General features: G+C 42.2%; 1 protein-coding gene across 2 annotated transcripts in view; it reads left to right on the top strand.

The window, feature by feature from the left end:
* Positions 1–4,051, top strand: part of VLDLR (very low density lipoprotein receptor) — a 32,269-nt gene extending 28,218 nt beyond the window's left edge. Inside the window, exons 16-19 of one of the 2 annotated variants that reach the window (XM_008144976.3) lie at positions 1,037–1,120; positions 1,497–1,577; positions 2,401–2,570; positions 3,419–4,051. In XM_008144976.3, coding sequence (XP_008143198.2) covers positions 1,037–1,120; positions 1,497–1,577; positions 2,401–2,570; positions 3,419–3,454 — 371 coding nt within the window. In that variant the 3' untranslated portion in view covers positions 3,455–4,051. The remainder of the gene's footprint in view (positions 1–1,036; positions 1,121–1,496; positions 1,578–2,400; positions 2,571–3,418) is intronic. The other variant, XM_008144977.3, reaches the window with a different exon arrangement.
* Positions 4,052–20,279: the final 16,228 nt, after the last annotated feature.

Genomic DNA, 20,279 nt, shown 5'->3' with positions numbered 1-20,279 from the left:
TAGGAATAGCTTTGAGAACCTGCCTGGTACTGTTGCCTACCAGGTATTCATGGCATTACTTCAGAGTTGACTTTTAACTAATTTCAACATCAGATGAGTCTGTATAAGTGACACTTTCGTCAAAGTATTCACAGGCCTCTTACTGATTAATCCCATGACAATACTGAGCTAGGCAACGTGCAGATAACAGAACAAAGCTTTAACATTTCCTCTGAAGAGAGAGGCCAGAAATTATGCACAAAGAAGGTTATGGTTACAGGAAACCTCATAGCCCCAGTGCATGACACAAAAACTCACACTTAAACTTACATTTTTAGTCTTCTGTTCTTAGCTTTTGGTTGAGTGGCAAATTCAACTCACATGTTGTGAGCAAGGAGCTCATATTGTGAGGTTTTTATTAGTTTAATCCTGAGTCCCTGCAGGGACTAGCTCCGTATACTGAGAAAGTAGTTGCAAGACAATCTGGGGTAAGACTAGTATGCCTGGTCATCTGTTTCCAAGAGCAGTTCTTTTTTTTTTCTTTTTTAAAATATATTTTTATTGATTTCAGAGAGGAAGGGAGAGGGGAGAGAGAGAGAGAGAAATGTTAATGATAAAAGAGAATCATTGATTGGCTGCCTCCTGCATGCCTCCTACTGGGGTATCAAACCCAAAACCCAGGCATGTGCCCTGACTGGGAATCGAACAATGATCTCCTGGTTCAACCACTGAGCCTCCGCTGCCACGCTCACGGGCATTTTTTGTAACTTTCAGGAGCCTGGACATTGCTTAGAGGGGTCATGAAGTGTGGCTGTGTGTCTTTTTGAATTGTCCAATTTCAAATGCTTGCTCTTCTGCCTAAAGTCTCATGTGTCTGGTTTTGTCTGAAGACTGCTGTTTCTCCCAGTTTTGATGCATCCACCATGCCAACTTAATTCAGCAGTGATTTGTCTGTTTCCCATGGTATTAAAATAGCCTAGCCAGGGCTCATCTGGACTAAACAACTAGCCACTCTGGAACCTTGGCATTAACCAGGTTCTTGGTTTCTATAATTCAGGTACTGCAACTACTATGACTTACAGTGAGACAAAAGATACCAACACAACAGAAATTTCACCAACTAGTGGACTAGTTCCTGGAGGTATTGGGTTCAGTATTGCAAACTGTTAATCTCAACTAACAGCCACACTTTGTATCTATTACTTAAATAATTAATACAGCCTTTAACTACTAGCTCTGCCCCGATTGGTAACCTACTTTTAAACTGCAAAGACTAAGAAGCTTCAAGTCTTAGCCTGACCTGACTTATTAAGGTTTGTGTTAGAGAAATGTTAATGAAATGGCTATAACAGCATGTGACTCTCAAATACTTCTAGATCAGTTGTTGCTGGTATACAATCATAGTAGATACTGAGCATCCGTGATGGATGCAAGGGTGTGAGGCTCTCCACTAGATGGGTGCATTTCCAAGTCTAAGTTCAGATTCTTCTAAACTGATTCTTTTTATCCCCCTATAGGGATCAACGTGACCACAGCAGTATCGGAGGTCAGTGTTCCCCCAAAAGGGACTTCTGCTGCCTGGGCCATCCTTCCCCTCTGTAAGTCAATTCTTTATATATGTGAAGCCCATGAACTTCTCAGATACCAGATGGGCATTTATAGTTCATCTAGAGACATACTTCCCATGGCCCCTTGTACATCTCATGATACTGAATTACATTTTACTCTCTCCCCAACATGGCACACTGAGTTGAGAGTCCATGCCTTTCTCTTTAGTGGTATCCTTCCCACAGTGACAGGCAGTGATAAATGTTCAGCTATTACATGAAGGGTGCTTATAGCTTTCTACTTCAGAATGGTTAGTCTGGCTTACCCCCTTTCACAATTAAGCCCCTTTAAGTAAAGAAAACTGTTCTGATTCTCTTTGAAATATATATAGTATTTCATACAGAGGAGATACAATGCTTAAATGCCTTCTTGAAGAATTATAGGACTTATAGGGAGTAAATTAAAAATAGTGAAGAATTTTCAAACCCAGGGAGATGAACCTCTAAAGCTACTATTGAGTATGTGAATGCTAAGGCACTATGCTATAATGGCCTCTTTATCCTAAATTACTGGATTGCAAGCTTAGATAACACACTAGGAGGACCCCTTGAAGAGCTCTCCAGAAGCTTCTGCAATTTTAATTCATTCTGCCTGGGAAGGGGCCCTGGACACTTCGTTTCCCCAGTCTATGGAATAACACTTAACCATTCGTCTGAACGTGTTTCAAGCTCCTGCTCATTTAGATTCTAACTTCTGGTTATCTCAGCTTCATAGAACATGAAACTTTTAGGAATGTCGCTTATGGATTCATGAACATTTTATTTCTGTGTTTTGAGACTAGACCTTGCTTAGTTGCCTTCTAACTTTTTTCAGTGCTCTTAGCAATGGCAGCAGTAGGTGGCTACTTGATGTGGCGGAACTGGCAACACAAGAACATGAAAAGCATGAACTTTGACAATCCTGTGTACTTGAAGACCACTGAAGAGGACCTGTCTATAGACATTGGTAGACACAGTGCTTCGGTTGGACACACGTACCCAGCAGTAAGTCAGCTTTGTGTCCTTTTAGGCCATGGCTTGCAGTAAGACTTTTTGGTAAGGAGACTTCAAACTCAAGCTATGACTGTCTGGGCTAGGAAGAGCCAGCAGGATCATGGAACCTCCAAATACCAGAGATTAGACAGTCTAGCCTGTTAGAACATAAGTCAGTCAGTTGATAAGCACCTGCCCCATACAGGATGACAAGAAAGTCAACTTCAGGTCATCACTATACTATTGGAGGTATTTTTGGTTATAGAAACTACATGTAAATATTTGCATGAACCAAGTAGCTCCTTTTTGAACTGTTAAATAAGTAAATTAGCATATAATATGTAGGAGAGTTAGCTTAAAGTCAGTGTATTGAGCAAGATTCTTTGGGCCAAAATTACCAAATGCTTGGAAGTGTCCTATCCCACCTAGTAGAGCTAGCTAGTTTTTCACTCAGTCACTTGTTCTTTAGTTGAAACCCAAATGGAGTATTTGGCCTTCATTTAGGGACCAGCCTGAACAAAACAAGTGCTGAGCACTCCCTCTCCAACATTCTGGTAAAACAAAGAATGGTAGCCAATTCATGGCACACGTGTGTCTTTTCATATTTTTCTCCAGGACTTAAGATCATTAAGTAGAAGATGCAGAATTAGTCACACTGTTTCCCCTCTCTACCAAGTAGATACAGCTCAATTCAAGTTAAACTGCATTAGTGACACAACTCAATACTATTTTGGGTCTGACTTCCCTCCCATGCACCTTTGATTTCTGAATGGCCAACTCAAAAGCAAGGCCCATTTTAGTGATTAGAAGGGCTACCAATGAGTGATCAAGCTCACTCCATATTTTTTTCTTTTCCGCAGATATCAATTGTAAGCACAGATGATGATCTAGCTTGATTTCTGAGACAAGTCTCAACCTTTGAGATCTAAACCAATAATTCCCCAATTTGGAATGGTAACCGAGCCAGCAGCGGAAGTCTCTTTCTTCCTCCAGCCTGGGAGAACATCAAGATATCTGCGTGGATCAAGCTTGTGTACTTGACCGTTTTTATATGACTTTCATAAATATTCCTGTCCACCCTCTGCTTCAGCTTTGGATGTGGTTCCCTATAACCCTTGAATTTCTAGACAGTATTGCCACCTCTGGCCAAATATGCACTTTCCCTAGAAAGCCATATTCCAGCAATGAAACTTGTGCTATAGTGTATACCACCTGTACATACACTGTATAGGCCACCTGTAAATATCCCAGAGAACAATCACTATTCTTAAGCACTTTGAAAATATTTCTATGTAAATTATTGTACACTTTTTCAATGGTTGGGACAATGGCAATAGGATAAAACGGGTTACTAAGATGAAATTGCCAAAAAATTTGTAAACTAATTTTGTACCTGTGAATGAAATCTTTGACCTCAATGGAGGTTTGCAAAGACTGAGTGTTCAAACTACTGTACATTTTTTTTCCAAGTGCTAAAAAAATTAAACTAAGCAGCTTAACCATGGTTTATGCCTATTCCTCTAGGAGAAACTATAAACAGTCTAAATAGTATCAAATGTTCTAACTAAATACATGAGCTATAGTTCTTGATGTTGTATAATTAAATCTATAATATTGCTAATTTTTTTTAAATAAGCATCACGAAAAGGACAAGGTACTACTAAATATTTCCTCTGCAATAATTTATTTAAAAAAAAAAAAAAAAAGCTAGGGTACCATGTACCTGGAATTCCTCTTGCTTAGAGGAAACTTTCTTTTCTCATTAATTTGTTTCCTGATCTAGAAACATACGCTAAGATTTCTATCAATTCAGCTTCTTCATATTAAATTCATTTTCCATCTTCTATAATTACATATATGTAGTTCAAGAACCAGTGTCTTGTAAGGCATGGGAAAGGACTTTCTTCCTTTATGAGTCTAGCCAGTCTACCATGAAGAGAGCTAATAAAAATAACAAGTAGCACCATTCTTGAACAATCTAAAGTAGCGGCTCTCAGAGAGGTTAAGGTTAGCATATGTATTACCTGGGAACTTGTTAAAAATGCTAGGTCAGAAGCTCTGGAGGTGGGGTCCAGGAATATGTGTTTCCACAAGCCCTTCAGGTGATGATGTAAACTAATGTTTGAAAATCACTGTTCTAATGTTATTTCCTGAAGAATCTGTAATATCTCCTAATTTTTCAGTCCAGCTGGCATAGGATGGATTCCTTCCAGGGACAACTTCTAAAACATTTAGTACGAAAAGCAGATTTTAGGTAGAAGAAGTAGCACAGGGAATTAGTTAAGTTTTCTATCAGATTGGCCAAGACTTTCTTTCTCTAAATACCAGCAAGCAGAGGAAGATACAAGGCTTGAAGCCCTGGGAAGATGCTCTTAAGTCCAAATCGTGGTGGGGAGTCAGCTGCAGAAGGTGTAACAATTCCTCTGGGAATGAAATGACCAATGCAGTAACACAGGGATGAGTAGCAAAATGGATTGACGGTTGACTCCTATTCCACTCGCATATGGAATATAGATAAGACAGTTGACATCTTGCTTATAGTTTAGGCCAACATATCCATAACTCTAGATGAAGAAGTTGCTTCTATCATCTCAGTTAATAGATCCCTCTTGTGCTTTTGATTAAATGGATGAAAGTGAAAAGTAGGTTAGCATTCATCATACCTAAACTCTGAAGACTATTCATTGACTGGTACTTTGACCCTGTTGTAGTATAAAACCCATTGATTTCTTTTTTTTTTAATTAGAGCAATACAAAATTATCTCATAGGAAGATTAATGATACCAGTGTTACAAGTATTATATAGTATTAGTCAACTATAAGGCCCAAAGTCATCATTTTTAAGAACAAAGTATTATTCTCCATTATCTTCTCTTGGGTTCTAGTCCCTAGTGTGTTCCTTCAGGTGCTAAGTTCCATTTTCCAACCTTCAAAGAGTCAAAAACATCTCATTCTTTTATCTTTCCTTCCTCAGTAAGTAGCCAAGGACAGAAACTTTAACTTAAGAGGAACAAACTCATTTGAAGAAATGAAATAACTAGATATTTCTATTGAACTAAGAAGAGTTATATATTCCCAGTCAATTCAGCATGGAATAGACATTGATGAGGGACCAGCGTCTTGGGCTTCCATATCCAAACAAGAACCTCAAGAATCCTCTGTGAGATGTATTGGAGTCAGTTTGCTGTGTCTCTAGAATTTATTGTAGAAGATGATAATTCAGAGGTAAAACATGAAGCTTTTCAAACACTAAAGGAGGATGCTTGGAGTTAAATCAGCTTGTCACACAAAATCACTGAAAGTGGGTCCTCCAGACACTTTAGAATTTCTATTAAGATTGATGAAAGGAATAAACAATTTTGTGGCCCCTGGTAGAGAAATTCAGTCAAGTCCCTGAATGCAAAATTGTAAGTGGCCTTTGCAAGCTATTTGGAGAGAAATAATCCCAGCTATTCAACCTGCTCCCGGAAAACATTCTTATAGCTGCTTTAAAGCTTTGGCATGACTTTCAAGCTTTTGTGTTCTATTCTTGATAGGAACACATGGACATAGTAGTAGTAGTAGTAGTAGTAGTAGTAGTAGTAGTAGTAGTAGTAGTTCTAGAAGAAGAAGGAGGAGGAGAAGGAGGAGAAGGAGACAGGCTTTAAATAGAAAAAACCATATGACATTTTCAGGACTAACTCTTCAGTTCACACTTAGAAATGGGAGACTTTAAAGTGTAATGTTTAACTAACTTCACCCCCAACCAAAAAATTCTGGTGGGATGTGCCCCTGTATCAGGTAGTCTAAATGGAGTGGTTTCCTAGAATTCTTACCTAGGGAAGCAGCTTATTATTTTGTATCCAATGGAACTAGAATCCTTGTCTTGCTTTTTAATGATGGGGAAACTCACAGGACAAACAAAAATCATATACACTGAATTTGAGCCCTTCAGTTACATAATCAAGTGTTCGGCCTTACTCTTTGGGAAAACTGAGAATGGTATGTCCCCATTTTAGGCATATCATGGATCTCACGGTAGAAGTTTAGGAATACATAAAAGCAGTAAAAGTCTTCAAAGGGGTCTTCTTTCCAAATACAGGGGGAATGTATATGAAGATTAAACAAGGGCTTATTTTTTGGACTCATTTCTCTCCAATCAAGCACAGAAGCTTTTCAGCTTCATGTGAAGGGTCATCGACCTTCTCTGCACATTCCTCATGCCCGTGTACCTTCACACAAGAAAAGCTGAATGTGAGTTAGCAGTGAGGGCCTGTCTGAAATTTGGGGGTCCAGAGATAAGCTACTAAGAAACAGATTAAGTCATGGTCCATCTCTCTATTATCTCCTGAATCTGTTTCACATTTTTGAGGCTGGCTCATCAGAGAAACAGGAACAAACTGGCACCACTGGCTGATGGTCCCCCGTCAATCTCTTTCCATCTACGCTCACTGAGGCTGAGGGGAGGGGTGCCAGCTCTGCAGGTGACTCTGTGACACAGCATAGACTGCTTTTTTCTTCACTGTGCTCAAGGGAAAAGTGAGGAGATGGGCAGCACTGACTTCTGCACCAGTGTTACAGGTGGTACCTCGGGGAAGCTACTGATTTTCTCTCTAAATAGAGATGATGGGACTACCTTCTGCAACATGGTCAGGATTAAGTGAGAACGCACACGAAGTGCTCAGCACAGCATCTGGCATTTGGTAGGTGCAGGGCAAAGATCACTGCTAAATATCACTTTCAGTGATATGCCTCTCTTTGCATGTATTGTGACATAGTCTAGAAACTGAGACGCGCCTTTACTGGTGAGAGATACAGGTAATGAATCAATACGGAGGGTAACCTGCATCACACCTTCTCCCCAGTGTTTTCCACTATGCCTGTCCGACGAGATTGAAGTCTGAAATGGAAGTGTGATATCACTTTTGTATAGTTAGAAGGTCTTAAAGGACTGCGTGGTTTAAACCCCAGAAACGGTTGGGATGGCTCTGCCTCAGCCTTTTGAGGTTACAGCCTGAGACATGGAAGCAAATATTTGCAGTCTCCCTCCGCTTTTTACCACGTGCTTAATAACAGGCTAAATAAATGCTCTCGTGTTGATCTTCACAACACCCTGAGTAGGTAAGTATTCTTTCGATGTGAAAACTGAGGCTACAAATAACATGTGATTTCATACCCTGTGTGCTTGTTGTCGTCTCCTCTCAGAGAAAGGGGCAGTACTGTGTCCAAGGGGAAGTTGGATGTCACCTTGTCTGTTTGCCGAGTCCCCGTGGCTGCTGACCTCGGGATGCTGCAGCGCTTCCTCGGGTGTCTCTGGGCCCTTACGGCTGGCTTCCACTGCGGCGGTGTGCAAGCGTACCAGGCTAGCGTTCTTCATCAGGTTGGTTACCTGTCATGCCTATAAGAGACCACAAGTTCCAAAATTCTTTTCCTTTGCCATCTATGTGAAGCAGAAGTAGAATATTAGATTGCAAAGTAGAAAAGAAAGCCCTAGCCAGTTTGGCTCAGTGGATAGAGCGTCGGCCTGTGGACCAAAGGGCCCCGGGTTTTTTCCTCTCACATCGAGGTTTCTCTCTGTCTTTCCCTCCCTCTTCCACTCTCCCTAAAAATCAATGGAAAAAAAATATCCTCGGGCGAGGATTAACAAAGTAGAAAAGAAAGAGTCCCTAAAGGAGTTTGTAGGCATGCAACATCATTCCTGTGTATAAAATATTGGGGGGAACAAGCTGTAAGAGAGCAAACCTTAAATGTTAGGACTTTCAAAAGAGAGACTTGCCCAAGAAGACAGGAAAGTTGTGACTTGTGTCAGTAAGTGATGGTGCTGTAGCTCCAGGACTTGATTTTAGATATTATGGAATCTAGCCCCAGAGACCTCGGTATTTCTCCATTTACACAGGGAGAAAAGAATTCTTTGAACATAATGACTGGCTTTGGAGAAACTATCGTGCCCTTTTAAAAATTGCACTTGATACTAAAAGGTGCCGTACGTGCAACCCAATGGTCACGCTCAGGAGCTTCGGAACTCCAGAGGTACCTGTCGGAACGCACCCAGGCCTGGGGACCTGTGGATAAATGTTCTTCTTTCGTTAATGAACTGTACATTTAACTTAAATAAAAGTTTATTTTTGATACGCTTATGGCAAGCTTTTTCTAAAACGCTTTCGCTCAGATCTTTCTCCTTTTCTCAACTGAATCACTGCAAATGGCTCCGTCATCCCTTTCTGGGAAAGGACTAAAACCGCCCAATTGAAAGAATGAGAGATGTCCCCTTGTCATACTTAGCAGTACCATTAGTGCCTTACCATAGGCAGCCACTGTGCACGCCTCTCAAACCCTCCCTTCCCGCTCCTGCCATGAAAGAAACGAAAAGCAAAGCTGCTATGACCAAGAGACATTAGGCCAGAGCTCCGTCCCCTGGATGGAGAACAAGTGGCGCCTGGCGAAAGGGAGGATGCCCCAGGGCAGCAGGACAAGACAGGCCTTGAGAAGTAGGTACAATCATTTCCATCTTCTCATCAGCTCTGAAGTAGTCTGTGTTGAAATTTATTTACAACAAGGCTAAATTTTTGAGACCTTTAGGGATAGTCCATGTGAAACTTTTTCCAGTAGATTGCTCCCAATTATTTGAATTATATTGGGTGTTAAACCTTCAAATTGGCTCAGGGAACCCAAAAAAGTAGTGAAAGGAAATTAAGGAAATTGAGGGCAAGAGACACTGCCAAAAAAAAAAAAAAAAATCTTTAAAATCTCAATAGTTAGTCCTTAATGAATTCAAGGATTTATTTAATGATTAAATGTTGAGTGAATACCAACTTTGCAGTGAATTGGATATAACTTTGGATGTTTCCTCTCTTACTTAACTAGCTGTGGCCATAGGTAAGTTGCTTACCATCCAAATTTCTGTCCGCCTCTGAAAATTACAACACCTAACTCAATAGGAGTCTCATAAGAGAGAAAGGCAACACACATAAAGTGTTTTTACTCAAAGGATAGCTGCTATTTCCCTCTCTAGTGCCCAAAAGAAAAAAATCATGATTCATTACAAAAAAAAAAATGTAGTTAAAATTCTTTATGTGTGCCCTGGCTGGGTGGCTCAGGAGCATCATCCCATACACCAAAAGGTTGCAGGCTCAATTCCAGGTCAGGGCACATACCTAGGTTGTGAGTTCGATCCCCAGAAGGGAGCATATGGGAGGCAATCAATCAATGTTTCTCTCTCTCTCTCTCTCTTGTCCCCTCTCTCTAAAATCAATAAAATATATCCTCAGGTGAGGATTAAAAATAAATTCTTTCCTTCTGTCCATTTGGAGATCTGATTAGGGTCTGCACTCATTAAATCCCATTTGTAAGTGTTCCTTCTTGGGTCTCCCCTTAAAATGCTAGCACTTGATATATTTTTTTTACTCCAAGAAATCACGAGTAATCATTCTGCATCTTTAAGCTCTGCAGAGAGCCTCGTGTGTGTGACCCTCCGCTGATTAAAGAGCACAGGTGTCTGGTTTAAGTTCCCCAATTATATAGAGAGGTCTGTTTAATCAGTGGGGGAGAAGCCCCTAATCTTGGGAGCACCCCAGCAGGTGAGGTTAACACTCTCTTTGAATTTATTGTGCTCAGCAAATGTGATGGGCCCAGAATTTAGGAAATTTGAAGAATGCTCAATTTCGGTTCTGAACATTTAATGAATCCTGGAGCCTCTAGTTCAGAGGCATTTTTGACTACTGGTTCATTAAGGACAGAGTATGCTTTAAACCCATAGTCATTTATCTTTCCTTAAATCTGCCTACTTACATGTGAAATTTACCAAGGATTAGTTCTTTAAAACTAAAAACAAATTTGCCTTTTACCTGACCCCAAGCAAATAGCTTGATTTCCTGAGAAGAGCCTAGAAATGCTGGAGGATGATTTTAGGTAACAACTGGCATTGCTTCTCCAGCCTCAAGGGACTTAAAGTGGCAGTTTCTAAAAGGTTCTAGGACAGCTTTATAATTGGCAGATCCTAGTGTGAACATCAGTTGGGGGAAATGCAAAAAGTTCTTGAGCTTTTGACAACATTGAGGAAGGATGTATATGGATCAGCCCCTTTATTTTTATTTTTTTTAAAATATATTTCATTGATTTTTTTAAGAGAGGAAGGGAGAGGGACAGAGAGCTAGAAACATCAATGAAAGAGAAACATCGACCAGCTGCCTCCTGCACACCCCTCCACTGGGGATGTGCCTGCAACCAATGTACATGCCCTTTGACCGGAATCGAACCTGGGACCCTTCAGTCCACAGACCGACGCTCTATCCACTGAGCCAAACCGGTTTCGGCTGGATCAGCCCCTTTAAAGGTACCTCCCCTACACACACACACACACACACACACACACACACACACACACACACTTTGTCCTTATTTCATTCACTTGTTCAACAGCTCCTATGTGCCAAGCTTGGTTCTGGATTCTGGATTCTAGGAAACCAGTGGAGAACAAGACAGGCCAAAGCTCCATCCTTCATGGGCTCATTCTAGCTGCAAGTCAGCCACAGCACAGACATTTAACAAACAGGTCAGGCAGTGATAAGAGATCCAGAGAAAAACAAATCAGGCAACAAACTTTAGACAGTAGTCTAGGTAGTCCTCCAAGGAGGTGACCTGAGCAAAGAACCCGGAGGAAGTGTGGGAGTGAGCCCACTGAGGACATAGCAACGGCAGAATCCTGAGGCAGGAGTGGCTTCATTCAACAACAACAAAGCAAGGTGGCCATGTAGCTGGAGGTGGCCAAGGCAAAGAGAGAGAAGTGAAGGGAGCAGCAAAGACCAAGCAATGTAGACTTCAAGGGCTATGGTTAGATTTTAGGATTTTCTGTCTTTCTTTCTTCTTTCTTTTAATGTTTACTTTAAAAAATAAATTTAAAAGAAGGCCCCAGGCCTTCACCACCCTATTGTCTGTGTCCATGGGTTATGCATATATGCATACAAGTTCTTTGGTTGATCTCTTCCCACCCACCCACCCTTTTTAAAGTGGTGGAACAACTTGAGAGGGTTTGGGGACAGCAGAGTGACATCTCATTTTAAAAGGATCACTCTGGCTGATCTGTTGAGAATACATTGCAGGGAGGCAAAGGCAAAAGCAGGGAGCTACATTAGGAGACTACAGAAGTAGGGCAGGTAGATGGCCAGGGCTTGGGCTGGGCTGGTGAGGACGGAAGAAAGCTCTACTCTACCTCCAGCCTGTTGTGTGAAGGGGCTGTGTGCACAGGCTGTCTCCCTGAAGCGGAGAAAGTGTCATGACAGACGGTCCCCACATCTGGGAAAATCTAGCTGGTTCCTCTCTCGGCTGCGCTCTTTGCCTGTGGGATATCTATTTGGCTGTGTCCTGACTGGGCAGGGATGACAGGCACCAGCCCGGCATTGGTGGGAAGACTCAACAAGGCTACATGGAAGCGGGAAGGAGAGCCAGATTCCTCCTCCCTAACAAAGGAAGTCTGAATCCAGAAGAAAAGAGGAGCATGGAACATAAATCCGGTCCACAGACGTGGAGTGTTTCACCCATTCAAAGGGAGTCCTTGCCTGCCTTCCAGCCACACCTCTCGGCAGGGTCATTTTGGCAGAGTTCTGTGCTAGCTCTTGAGTAATGGCCTCTAAAAGCATGCTTTCTGTGGGTGGCACTTTAAAAAAAAAATAATAATGGCTTTAGACAGAATTCAGCATTTTCCATCTATCCACCCTCTGTATATTTCCCCTGTTACCTGCGTGGTCCTCTAATGGCATTGGAGCATCATCAGAACTACTTTACTCAGGACATTTTAGGATCCTGGTATTTCTGAGCTAAAACAAACCCCAAGGTCACTGAGTACTTGTCTGATAGAGTTAATCACAGGCCCCAGTGGAGGAAGCAAAAACTGTCGGCCTGAAGTTACCCAGCAAGCACACCCCATTCATCAGGCGATGCCTTAAGTTACCCACAAGCTAGCAATTACTCTCAGAAAAAGGTCAGAAATTCAACAACAGCTTTAGTGCAAAAATAAAATTAAAATAATAAAATAAAATAATTTTAAAAAACAAAACAAAACAGAAAATGACACTGTTTTGAAAAACAAGAGCCTCCTAGGACCCACAACTTCAGGAAAGGATTTCTTTTATTATCTTTACAGCATTAAGAATGAGGTAAGTCTCTGAAGGGCATCCATGCGGGTCATTGAAGAGAAGCCAAATATTGACAAACAGCTTTGAAACAGGAAACAGCCTCTTCCCAGATGTCCGCCCAGTACCTGCTTCCATTCAGGAAAGAAAAGCAACCTCCTCCGTCTCGGGATCCTGTAACCCCCAGAGAGGACAAGGCCGAGAATAGACAGGAGGTACGTGCTGCCATCCCTGGCTGCTCCCTCCCCTGCAGCAGGCACTGTGCTCCCAGCACTCGGTGAGCCTGGCCACTATGAGACAGAGAAGATTCCGATGGGGCCAATTCTCCGAAAGTGGCACATCAGTCTGTACCGATCCAGGAATTTGGGTTGGGAAAAAGATTATTTAAAAACAAAACTAGCTGTTGGCAGGAGGGCTGGGAACGTCCAGAGAAATTAAATTTCTATCCTGCCACAAGAGGAGGAAAATCTATGGATTTGCCAGAGGAGGTCCGAGGCTGACTTTGGGGAGTTGGCTATAGATTGACTGAATCCTCTGCGTTCTGCAAGGAGAGGGCTCAGGCTGGGGGCCGAGGGGTGAGGAGTGGATGTGAGGCAGCAGAGGGGAGAAGAAGGTGGAGCAACCTGATGTGCAAGGACTTTCTGGGCTGTGCGTGGAGCTCGAGGCTGACAAAAGCAGGAGTATCCAATATGTAGCTTTGGACTGTTTCCATTTTCTTCACGGCAAACCCTTTCACCCATCCAGTCCTTCAGTAAAGTGTATGGTACTCACAACACCTTGTGTGAGTAGCTTTAGATGAAAAATCATAGAAAGAAGCCCAGCCCTAGCCGGTTTGGCTCAGTGGATAGAGCGTCAGCCTGTGGATTGAAGGGTCTGGGTTTCGATTCCGGTCAAGGGCACATGCCCAGCTTGCAGGCTCAACAGCCAATCAATGATTCTCTCTCATCACTGATGCTTCTATCTCTTTCTCCCTCTCCCTTCCTCTCTAAAATCAATAAAAATATATTATAAAAAGAAGGAGGAGGAGGAGGAGGAGGAGGAGGAGGAGGAGGAGGAGGAGCCCAGTCCTAGATCTGGGTTCACATGGCAGCAGAACAGGGCCTTACTTAAGAGTAATCCATTAACTGAACTGAACTAACTCAGTAGCTGCAAGAGCTTAGACCCAGAGAGCATGAGCACCCCAGGGACTCAGAGCTCTTTAGCTGGGTCGGCAGACCTTCTACAGGCTGTGGAATTGGAAATCCAAGCCCATATTATCTGGAGCTTGAGGGGCAGAGTGACTCCACAAGATGTCACAAATCATTCAATTTATTAGGTAGAATCTGGTGGCTTTTTGATGGTAGGAACCCAGCATTTTGCTAGTTAGTCGGTATACAGAATTTATCATTGCGATGGACTCTAGGAGCTGGGAGTATTTCAAACTGTGGTATCGTTAAAAATCAAAGGCAAACAGAGACCAGCCTTGACGCTTCCAGTTTAGTCATTAATTTAGCTTAATTACCAGTCACTGAAGGCTGCTTTCTCACTGTATAAATACAGCACAACCCTGAACCTCACTCCATGTTTTGGTTTGAGCACTCCCAGTTTGCAAACAGTGCGTTCGGTGTACGCACAGTAAGTTTTTTTCAATGACTACTTCAGTGAGTCATCGGTTTTACGTTGGCTATTTCTGAACCTTTGACAGAATCATGTTTTCAAAGTGCAAATGTAATTACATCACTGCCCCCATCTTAGATGACTTCTTCCTGTCACAGAATGAAAGCTCGGGTCCGTAGGCTCAGGCTCAAGACCACCATCACCTGATCACCTGATATCACAGACTTTTGGTTAACAATGAAAATCCCTGTGCGCGAGGTTGTGTGACAACAGCACCGCCCATACGGACAAGGCCAAGTCATTCCCTAATCTGTTGAATTTTCCATTGATGTCAACTGTGCCACCCTCCCAACCGCACTTTATTATATGAGAAAGGTGTGCTGGCTTTACTAATACACAGGCATTGAGCTGCAGTACAGAAGGAAATGTGGAAAGGTATTCTCATAAAACTCACAGTTTGGGAAGTATTTTCACTCGTGAGCTGAGAAGGACTTGTACTATACGCTGGTTTCAGTTTGAAAACAAATCCACGGTGTTATTTGTGCAGTTTGAGCTACTAAGCTTTTTGGTTGGCACAGGCCTCTCCTTCCAGAGAGCTGATGCAATAAACTCATTCAGAGTGGCTGCTGCAATCGGATGATCAAGTTGCAATATTGTTCTTAAAAAGTAAGAAACAATGTAGAAGGGATTATGAAGAATTCTATGCCCAGGATAGGAAAGTGCGCTTATTCAAAATGACAGATCTTCAGTTGTGGGGAGCCAGCAACTTTACTGAGTTGTGTTAGAAGCGAGTCCTAAAGATTTGTGTCTCTTTTATGGCCCTTTAACCTGTACAGAAAAGAAAACCTCAAATGATAACTTTTGTTTTAAAAAAATTCCAGTCACTTAAAAATGCTGCAGTCTAACACTGGCGTTGGCACGTCATAAAGCAAGTGTCATACCAGGCTGCATCTATTCAGCTGAACTAGAAACCCTGGGCACCAAGGGTAGTTTTTCAGTGCCGACAGTTGCAGCCCCTCTTAGCCTCTCGATCAAGAAAAAGCATCTTCCAGCCGATAAGTGGTTTTCATTAAATGGGGTCACTTTCCCTTCTGTGTGGGGAATTCCTTCAAGCCTATGAAAGATTGAACAAGGTTTTATCTGTAGGGAGTTTGGAAGTTAGACTATAATGTTTTTCCTGGTGCTTCTATCTAGGCCCCCCCAGTCAGAACATATCCTCCTCACAGCTGCTAGAATCATCTTCCCAGAACACACTTTGCAGACATCTTTTACCATGGGAAACCAAGGAAGGTTTCAGAGCAAAGGCCAAGCTCTTGAGCCTGGCATTCTAGGCCCTCCAGATGAATTTTCTAGTGAATTCTAGAAAACGTTTAAGAAAAAAAAAATACCACTTCTATCTAATGTCTTCAAGAAAATTGAAAAGAAATCTTTTCCAACTCATTTCAAGAAACTCTGATACCAAAAACAGACAAAAACATTACAAGAAAAGAAATAAGTCAATACTCTGCCTCATGAACACTGATGCAAGAGTTCTTAACAAAATATTAGTAAATCAAACCCAACAATATATATAAAAAATAATACATCATGACTATCTGGGGTTTATTTTAAAGATGCAGGATTGGTTTAACATTTGAAAATAAATCAACATAATTTATTATATTAATAGATTATTTCAACATATGATCATCTCAATAGATGCAGAAATAGCATTTGACAAATTACAGCATCTACTTCTGATATAAAAAGAAAAACTCTCAGCAAACTAAAAATAGACGAGAGCTTCCTAGACCTCACAAAGAGCATTTCGAAATGCTCATAGTCGACATCACACTTGATAATGAAAGACTGAACGCTTTCCCCTAAATCAGGAACAAGACAGGAAGTTTTCTCCCACCAATTCTATTCAACATTGTATTGGAGATTTTAACCAGTGCAATAAGGCAATAAAAAAGAATACATCAATATTGGAAAGAAAGCAGTAAACTTTTATGTTCATCTGTGTCAAAAATTCTAGTAAATCAACTCCCCAAAACTACTAAAATTAATGTGTATCTAACTGGTTGCAGGATACTGATGCAATACACAAATATTAATTGTCATTCTAGTCACTAGCAACAATGGAAGTTGAAATTTAAGACAATAATTTTTTTTACATCGTAAAAATATGAAATACTTAGGGACAAATCTGATAAAAGCTAGGAGGACCTACATACAAGAACATAGATAGCTCAAACAATGTAACATGTGCACTTAAAAGAATTGGTATTCTGCTGCTGTGAGGTGGAGTGTTCCATGATGCCAGTAGGTCAAACTGGTTGAAGGTATTGTTCGTATTTTCCACATCCATGCAGATTTGCTGTTTACTTTTTTAAAATCAGAGATTGAAAGCTATAGCAGTTGGAGTTACTAAGCTTTTTGGTTGGCAGAGTGACTCCACATGATGTCACAAACTATTCAAAAATAAAGGTGAATTTGCCTATCGCTTCTTGCAGTTATAACTGTTTCTATCCATGTATTTGATGCTCTGATTTTAGTTAGAATAATCCTGTTTCACACTGGACAATGATGATTTGTATGCATGCCCACAAATACACAATCACACTTACCTCTGTAGACCATCATCACTTATAAGTGCAATTTTTTAAAAATCCCAAATTAAAAAAAAAAAATCCCAACTCAAATTCAATACCATAAAGGGCATAGCCAACCATGATCAAGTCATAATTCTCAAGCTATCTATATATATAAAAGCCTAAGTGACCATCACAACCGAATGGACAACCGAACAGGCTGTGTGGGGTGACTAGGCTGGCAGGGGGGTTAGTGAGGGGCAACCAAACGACTGAGCAGCAGGCTGCATGGGGTGACCAGGCCCGCAGGGGGGACAGTAAGGGGCAACCAGGCCAGCCTGGGGGGCAGTTAGGGGTTACTAGGCTGGTGGGGGGGGCAGTTGGGGGTGACCAGGACAGCAGGGGGGGGTAGTTAGGGGAGATCAGGCAGGCAGGCAGGTGAGCAGTTAGGAGCCAGTGGTCCCAGATTGTGAGAGGGATGTCCAACTGCCGGTTTAGGCCCAATCCCGCAGGACATCGCCGAGGGGTCTTGGATTGGAGAGGGTGCAGGCTAGGCTGAGGGGACCAACCCCCCATGCACGAATTTTGTGCATGGGGCCTCTAGTGCTAGAATAATTTAGTATCAAGTAATTGAATATGACATATCAATTGATCATATAAGACAAGTCTTATAATAAAAAAGTCCAAAAAGCATTTTGTAAAATTCATTAAACATTTTTAATTGGACATATACATGCAAAAAAAAATGAAACTAGACCACCATCTTACACCACATGTAAGAATAAATTCAAAATGGATTAAAAACTATTATAAGACTTGAAACCATGAACTCCTAGAAGAGCTCCTGGGCAGTAAGATCTTCAACACTTTTTAGCACTTTTTTCTGATTTATCTCCTCAGGCAAGGGAAGCAAAAGGAAAAATAAACAAATGGGACTATATCAAACTAAACAGCTTTTGCACAGCAAAGGAAATCATCAACAAAATGAAAAGATAACCCACTGTTGGCAAGGATGTGGAGAAAAGGGAACCCTCATGTTCTGTTGGTAGGAATACAGATTGGTAACAGCCACTATGGAAAAGAGTATAGAGATTCCTCAAAAAATTGAAAATGGAACTGCCTTATGATCCTATGATTCCACTTCTGGGTATATTTCTGAAGAAACCCAAAAACACTAATTTAAAAGAATATATGCACTCCTATGATCATTGCAGCATTATTTACAATAGCCAAGATATGGAAGCAACCCAGTTACCCATCAATAGATGAGTGGATAAAAATGTGGTGGTACAATATATACAATGGAATACTACTTGGCCATAATAAAGAACAAAATCTTAGCATTTGCGACAGCCTAGATGGACCTAGAGGGTATTATGCTAAGTGAAATAAGTCAGTCAAAGAAAGACAAATAACATATGATTTTACTTATATGTGAGATACGAAAAATAATATAAATGAACAAACAGAAACAGACTTATAGATACAGAGAACAGACTGATGGTTGCCAGAGGAGAGGGGGCTGGAGAACTAATGAAAAAGGTGAAGGGATTGAGAAGTACAGATCAGTAGTTACAAAGTAGTCACAAGGATGTAAAGTACAGCATAGGGAATATAGTCAATAATCCTATATAATAAAACCCTAACCCAGGCGTCCTCAAACTACGGCCCGCGGGCCACATGCAGGTGTTTTTGCAGTTTTGTTTTTTTACTTCAAAATAAGATATGTGCAGTGTGCATAGGAATTTGTTCATAGTATTTTTTTTAAACTATAGTCCGGCCCTCCAATGGTCTGATGGACAGTGAACTGGCCCCCTGTTTAAAAAGTTTGAGGACCCCTGCCCTAACCAAACGGCAGAATGACTGGTCGCTATGATGCGCACTGACCACCAGGGGGCAGATGCTCAACACAGGAGCTGCCCCCTGGTGGTCAGCGCACTCCCTCAGGGGGAGCACTGATCAGCCATTAGCCGGGCTCACGAATGGCGAGCACAACAGCAGTGGAGGGAGCCTCTCCTGCCTCTGCAGCAGCACTAAGGACCCTTCGGGGGATGTCCAACTGCTGGCTTAGGCAGGCAGTGGGCCTAAGCCGAAAGTTGGACATCCCCCAAAGGGTCCCAGACTGCAAGAGGGCACAGGCCAGGCTGAGGGACAAACCACCCCCCAGTGCACGAATGTTCTGCACCGGGCTCTAGTATTGTAATAATTATGTGTGGTGCCACGTGGATACTGGAAATATTGGAGGAAATACTTTGTAAAGTACATGATTGTCTAACCACTATGCTGTACACCTGAATCTAATACAAAATAATATTGAATATAAACTATAATTGAAAATAAAATAAACTTTAAAATTAATTAAAAGTCATTAAGCAGGAGAAACCAAGATGGCGGCATAGGTAAACATCTGAACTGCTGCCTCGCACAACAATTTCAAAACTACAACTAAAAGACAAAACGGACATCATCCAGAACCACAGGAAGCCTGGCTGAGTGGAAATTCTACAACTAGAAGGAAAGAGAAAAGCACACTGAGACTCAGAGGAGCTGCGGAAGTAAAGGCAGAGGTACGGAAGCCCGCACGCAGAGAGGGCTGGCAACTGAGTACGTGGCTGGCTTTTTCAAGCCGGAGGGAGACACAAGCTCCTGAGTGCTCTGAACTCCAGTTCTGGGTGAGACTCTGGGGACCCAGACTCATACGGGGAGAAACTGGACTGTCTGTCAGTGGGAGGAACTCGAGGGCAGCTTTCTCTCAGAGGTGCTTGCAGTGATTACCACGGGACACTGAGACCCAGGGGCCTCTTAGGGCAGGGCTGACAGGAAGCCATTGCTGTTTGCTCCGCCCTGAGACTCTGCCCCATCCAAGCTGAGAGTGGATGCTTTTGCATATGAATGGCCTGGTCCTTTGAATTCTAGACTTGCCTAAAAAACTGCAGCTGAGTTAGTGAGACCCAGAACATCCAAAAGAAGGCCCAAGGCCCTGCAGCAGCTTGCATTGCTTCACAGCTGGGCCTCATCTAGGCACCTCCAAAACCCAAACAAAAAGAGGAATCTGCAGATTTCTCTGTAGCTCCTGCTGGGTGGCCTCAGGCAGAGGCTAAATTAGCACATCCTTGGAGATCCAAGAGCCAGTGTACCCAGGGGTCAGAGTAGGACCATCCAGATTACAACTCCTCAGACCATAAAGGATGCACTCAAGGGGCAGATTCAGTGAGCCCCAAAGCCCCACTGAAGCAAGTCTTGTCTCATAAGGGTGACTCCAGCACAGAAGTTCTCCCATTGTAGACACAGCTGATCCTCACAGCCAACTGGCCTGGAGGTCAATTCCTTCCAGTGATACCAACAACAATCAAGGCTTAACTACAACAAGACTGTGCACACAGCCCACAAAGGGGTGCACCAAGAGTGTCCACCTCAGGTAACGGGGAGGCTGAGCCACTGGGCCC

The sequence above is a fragment of the Eptesicus fuscus genome, chromosome 15 (genome assembly GCF_027574615.1).
Source record: "Eptesicus fuscus isolate TK198812 chromosome 15, DD_ASM_mEF_20220401, whole genome shotgun sequence".
Lineage (NCBI taxonomy): Eukaryota > Metazoa > Chordata > Mammalia > Chiroptera > Vespertilionidae > Eptesicus > Eptesicus fuscus.
Note: the sequence above shows the minus strand (reverse complement) of the source record. Positions and strands in the feature narration are given on the sequence as shown.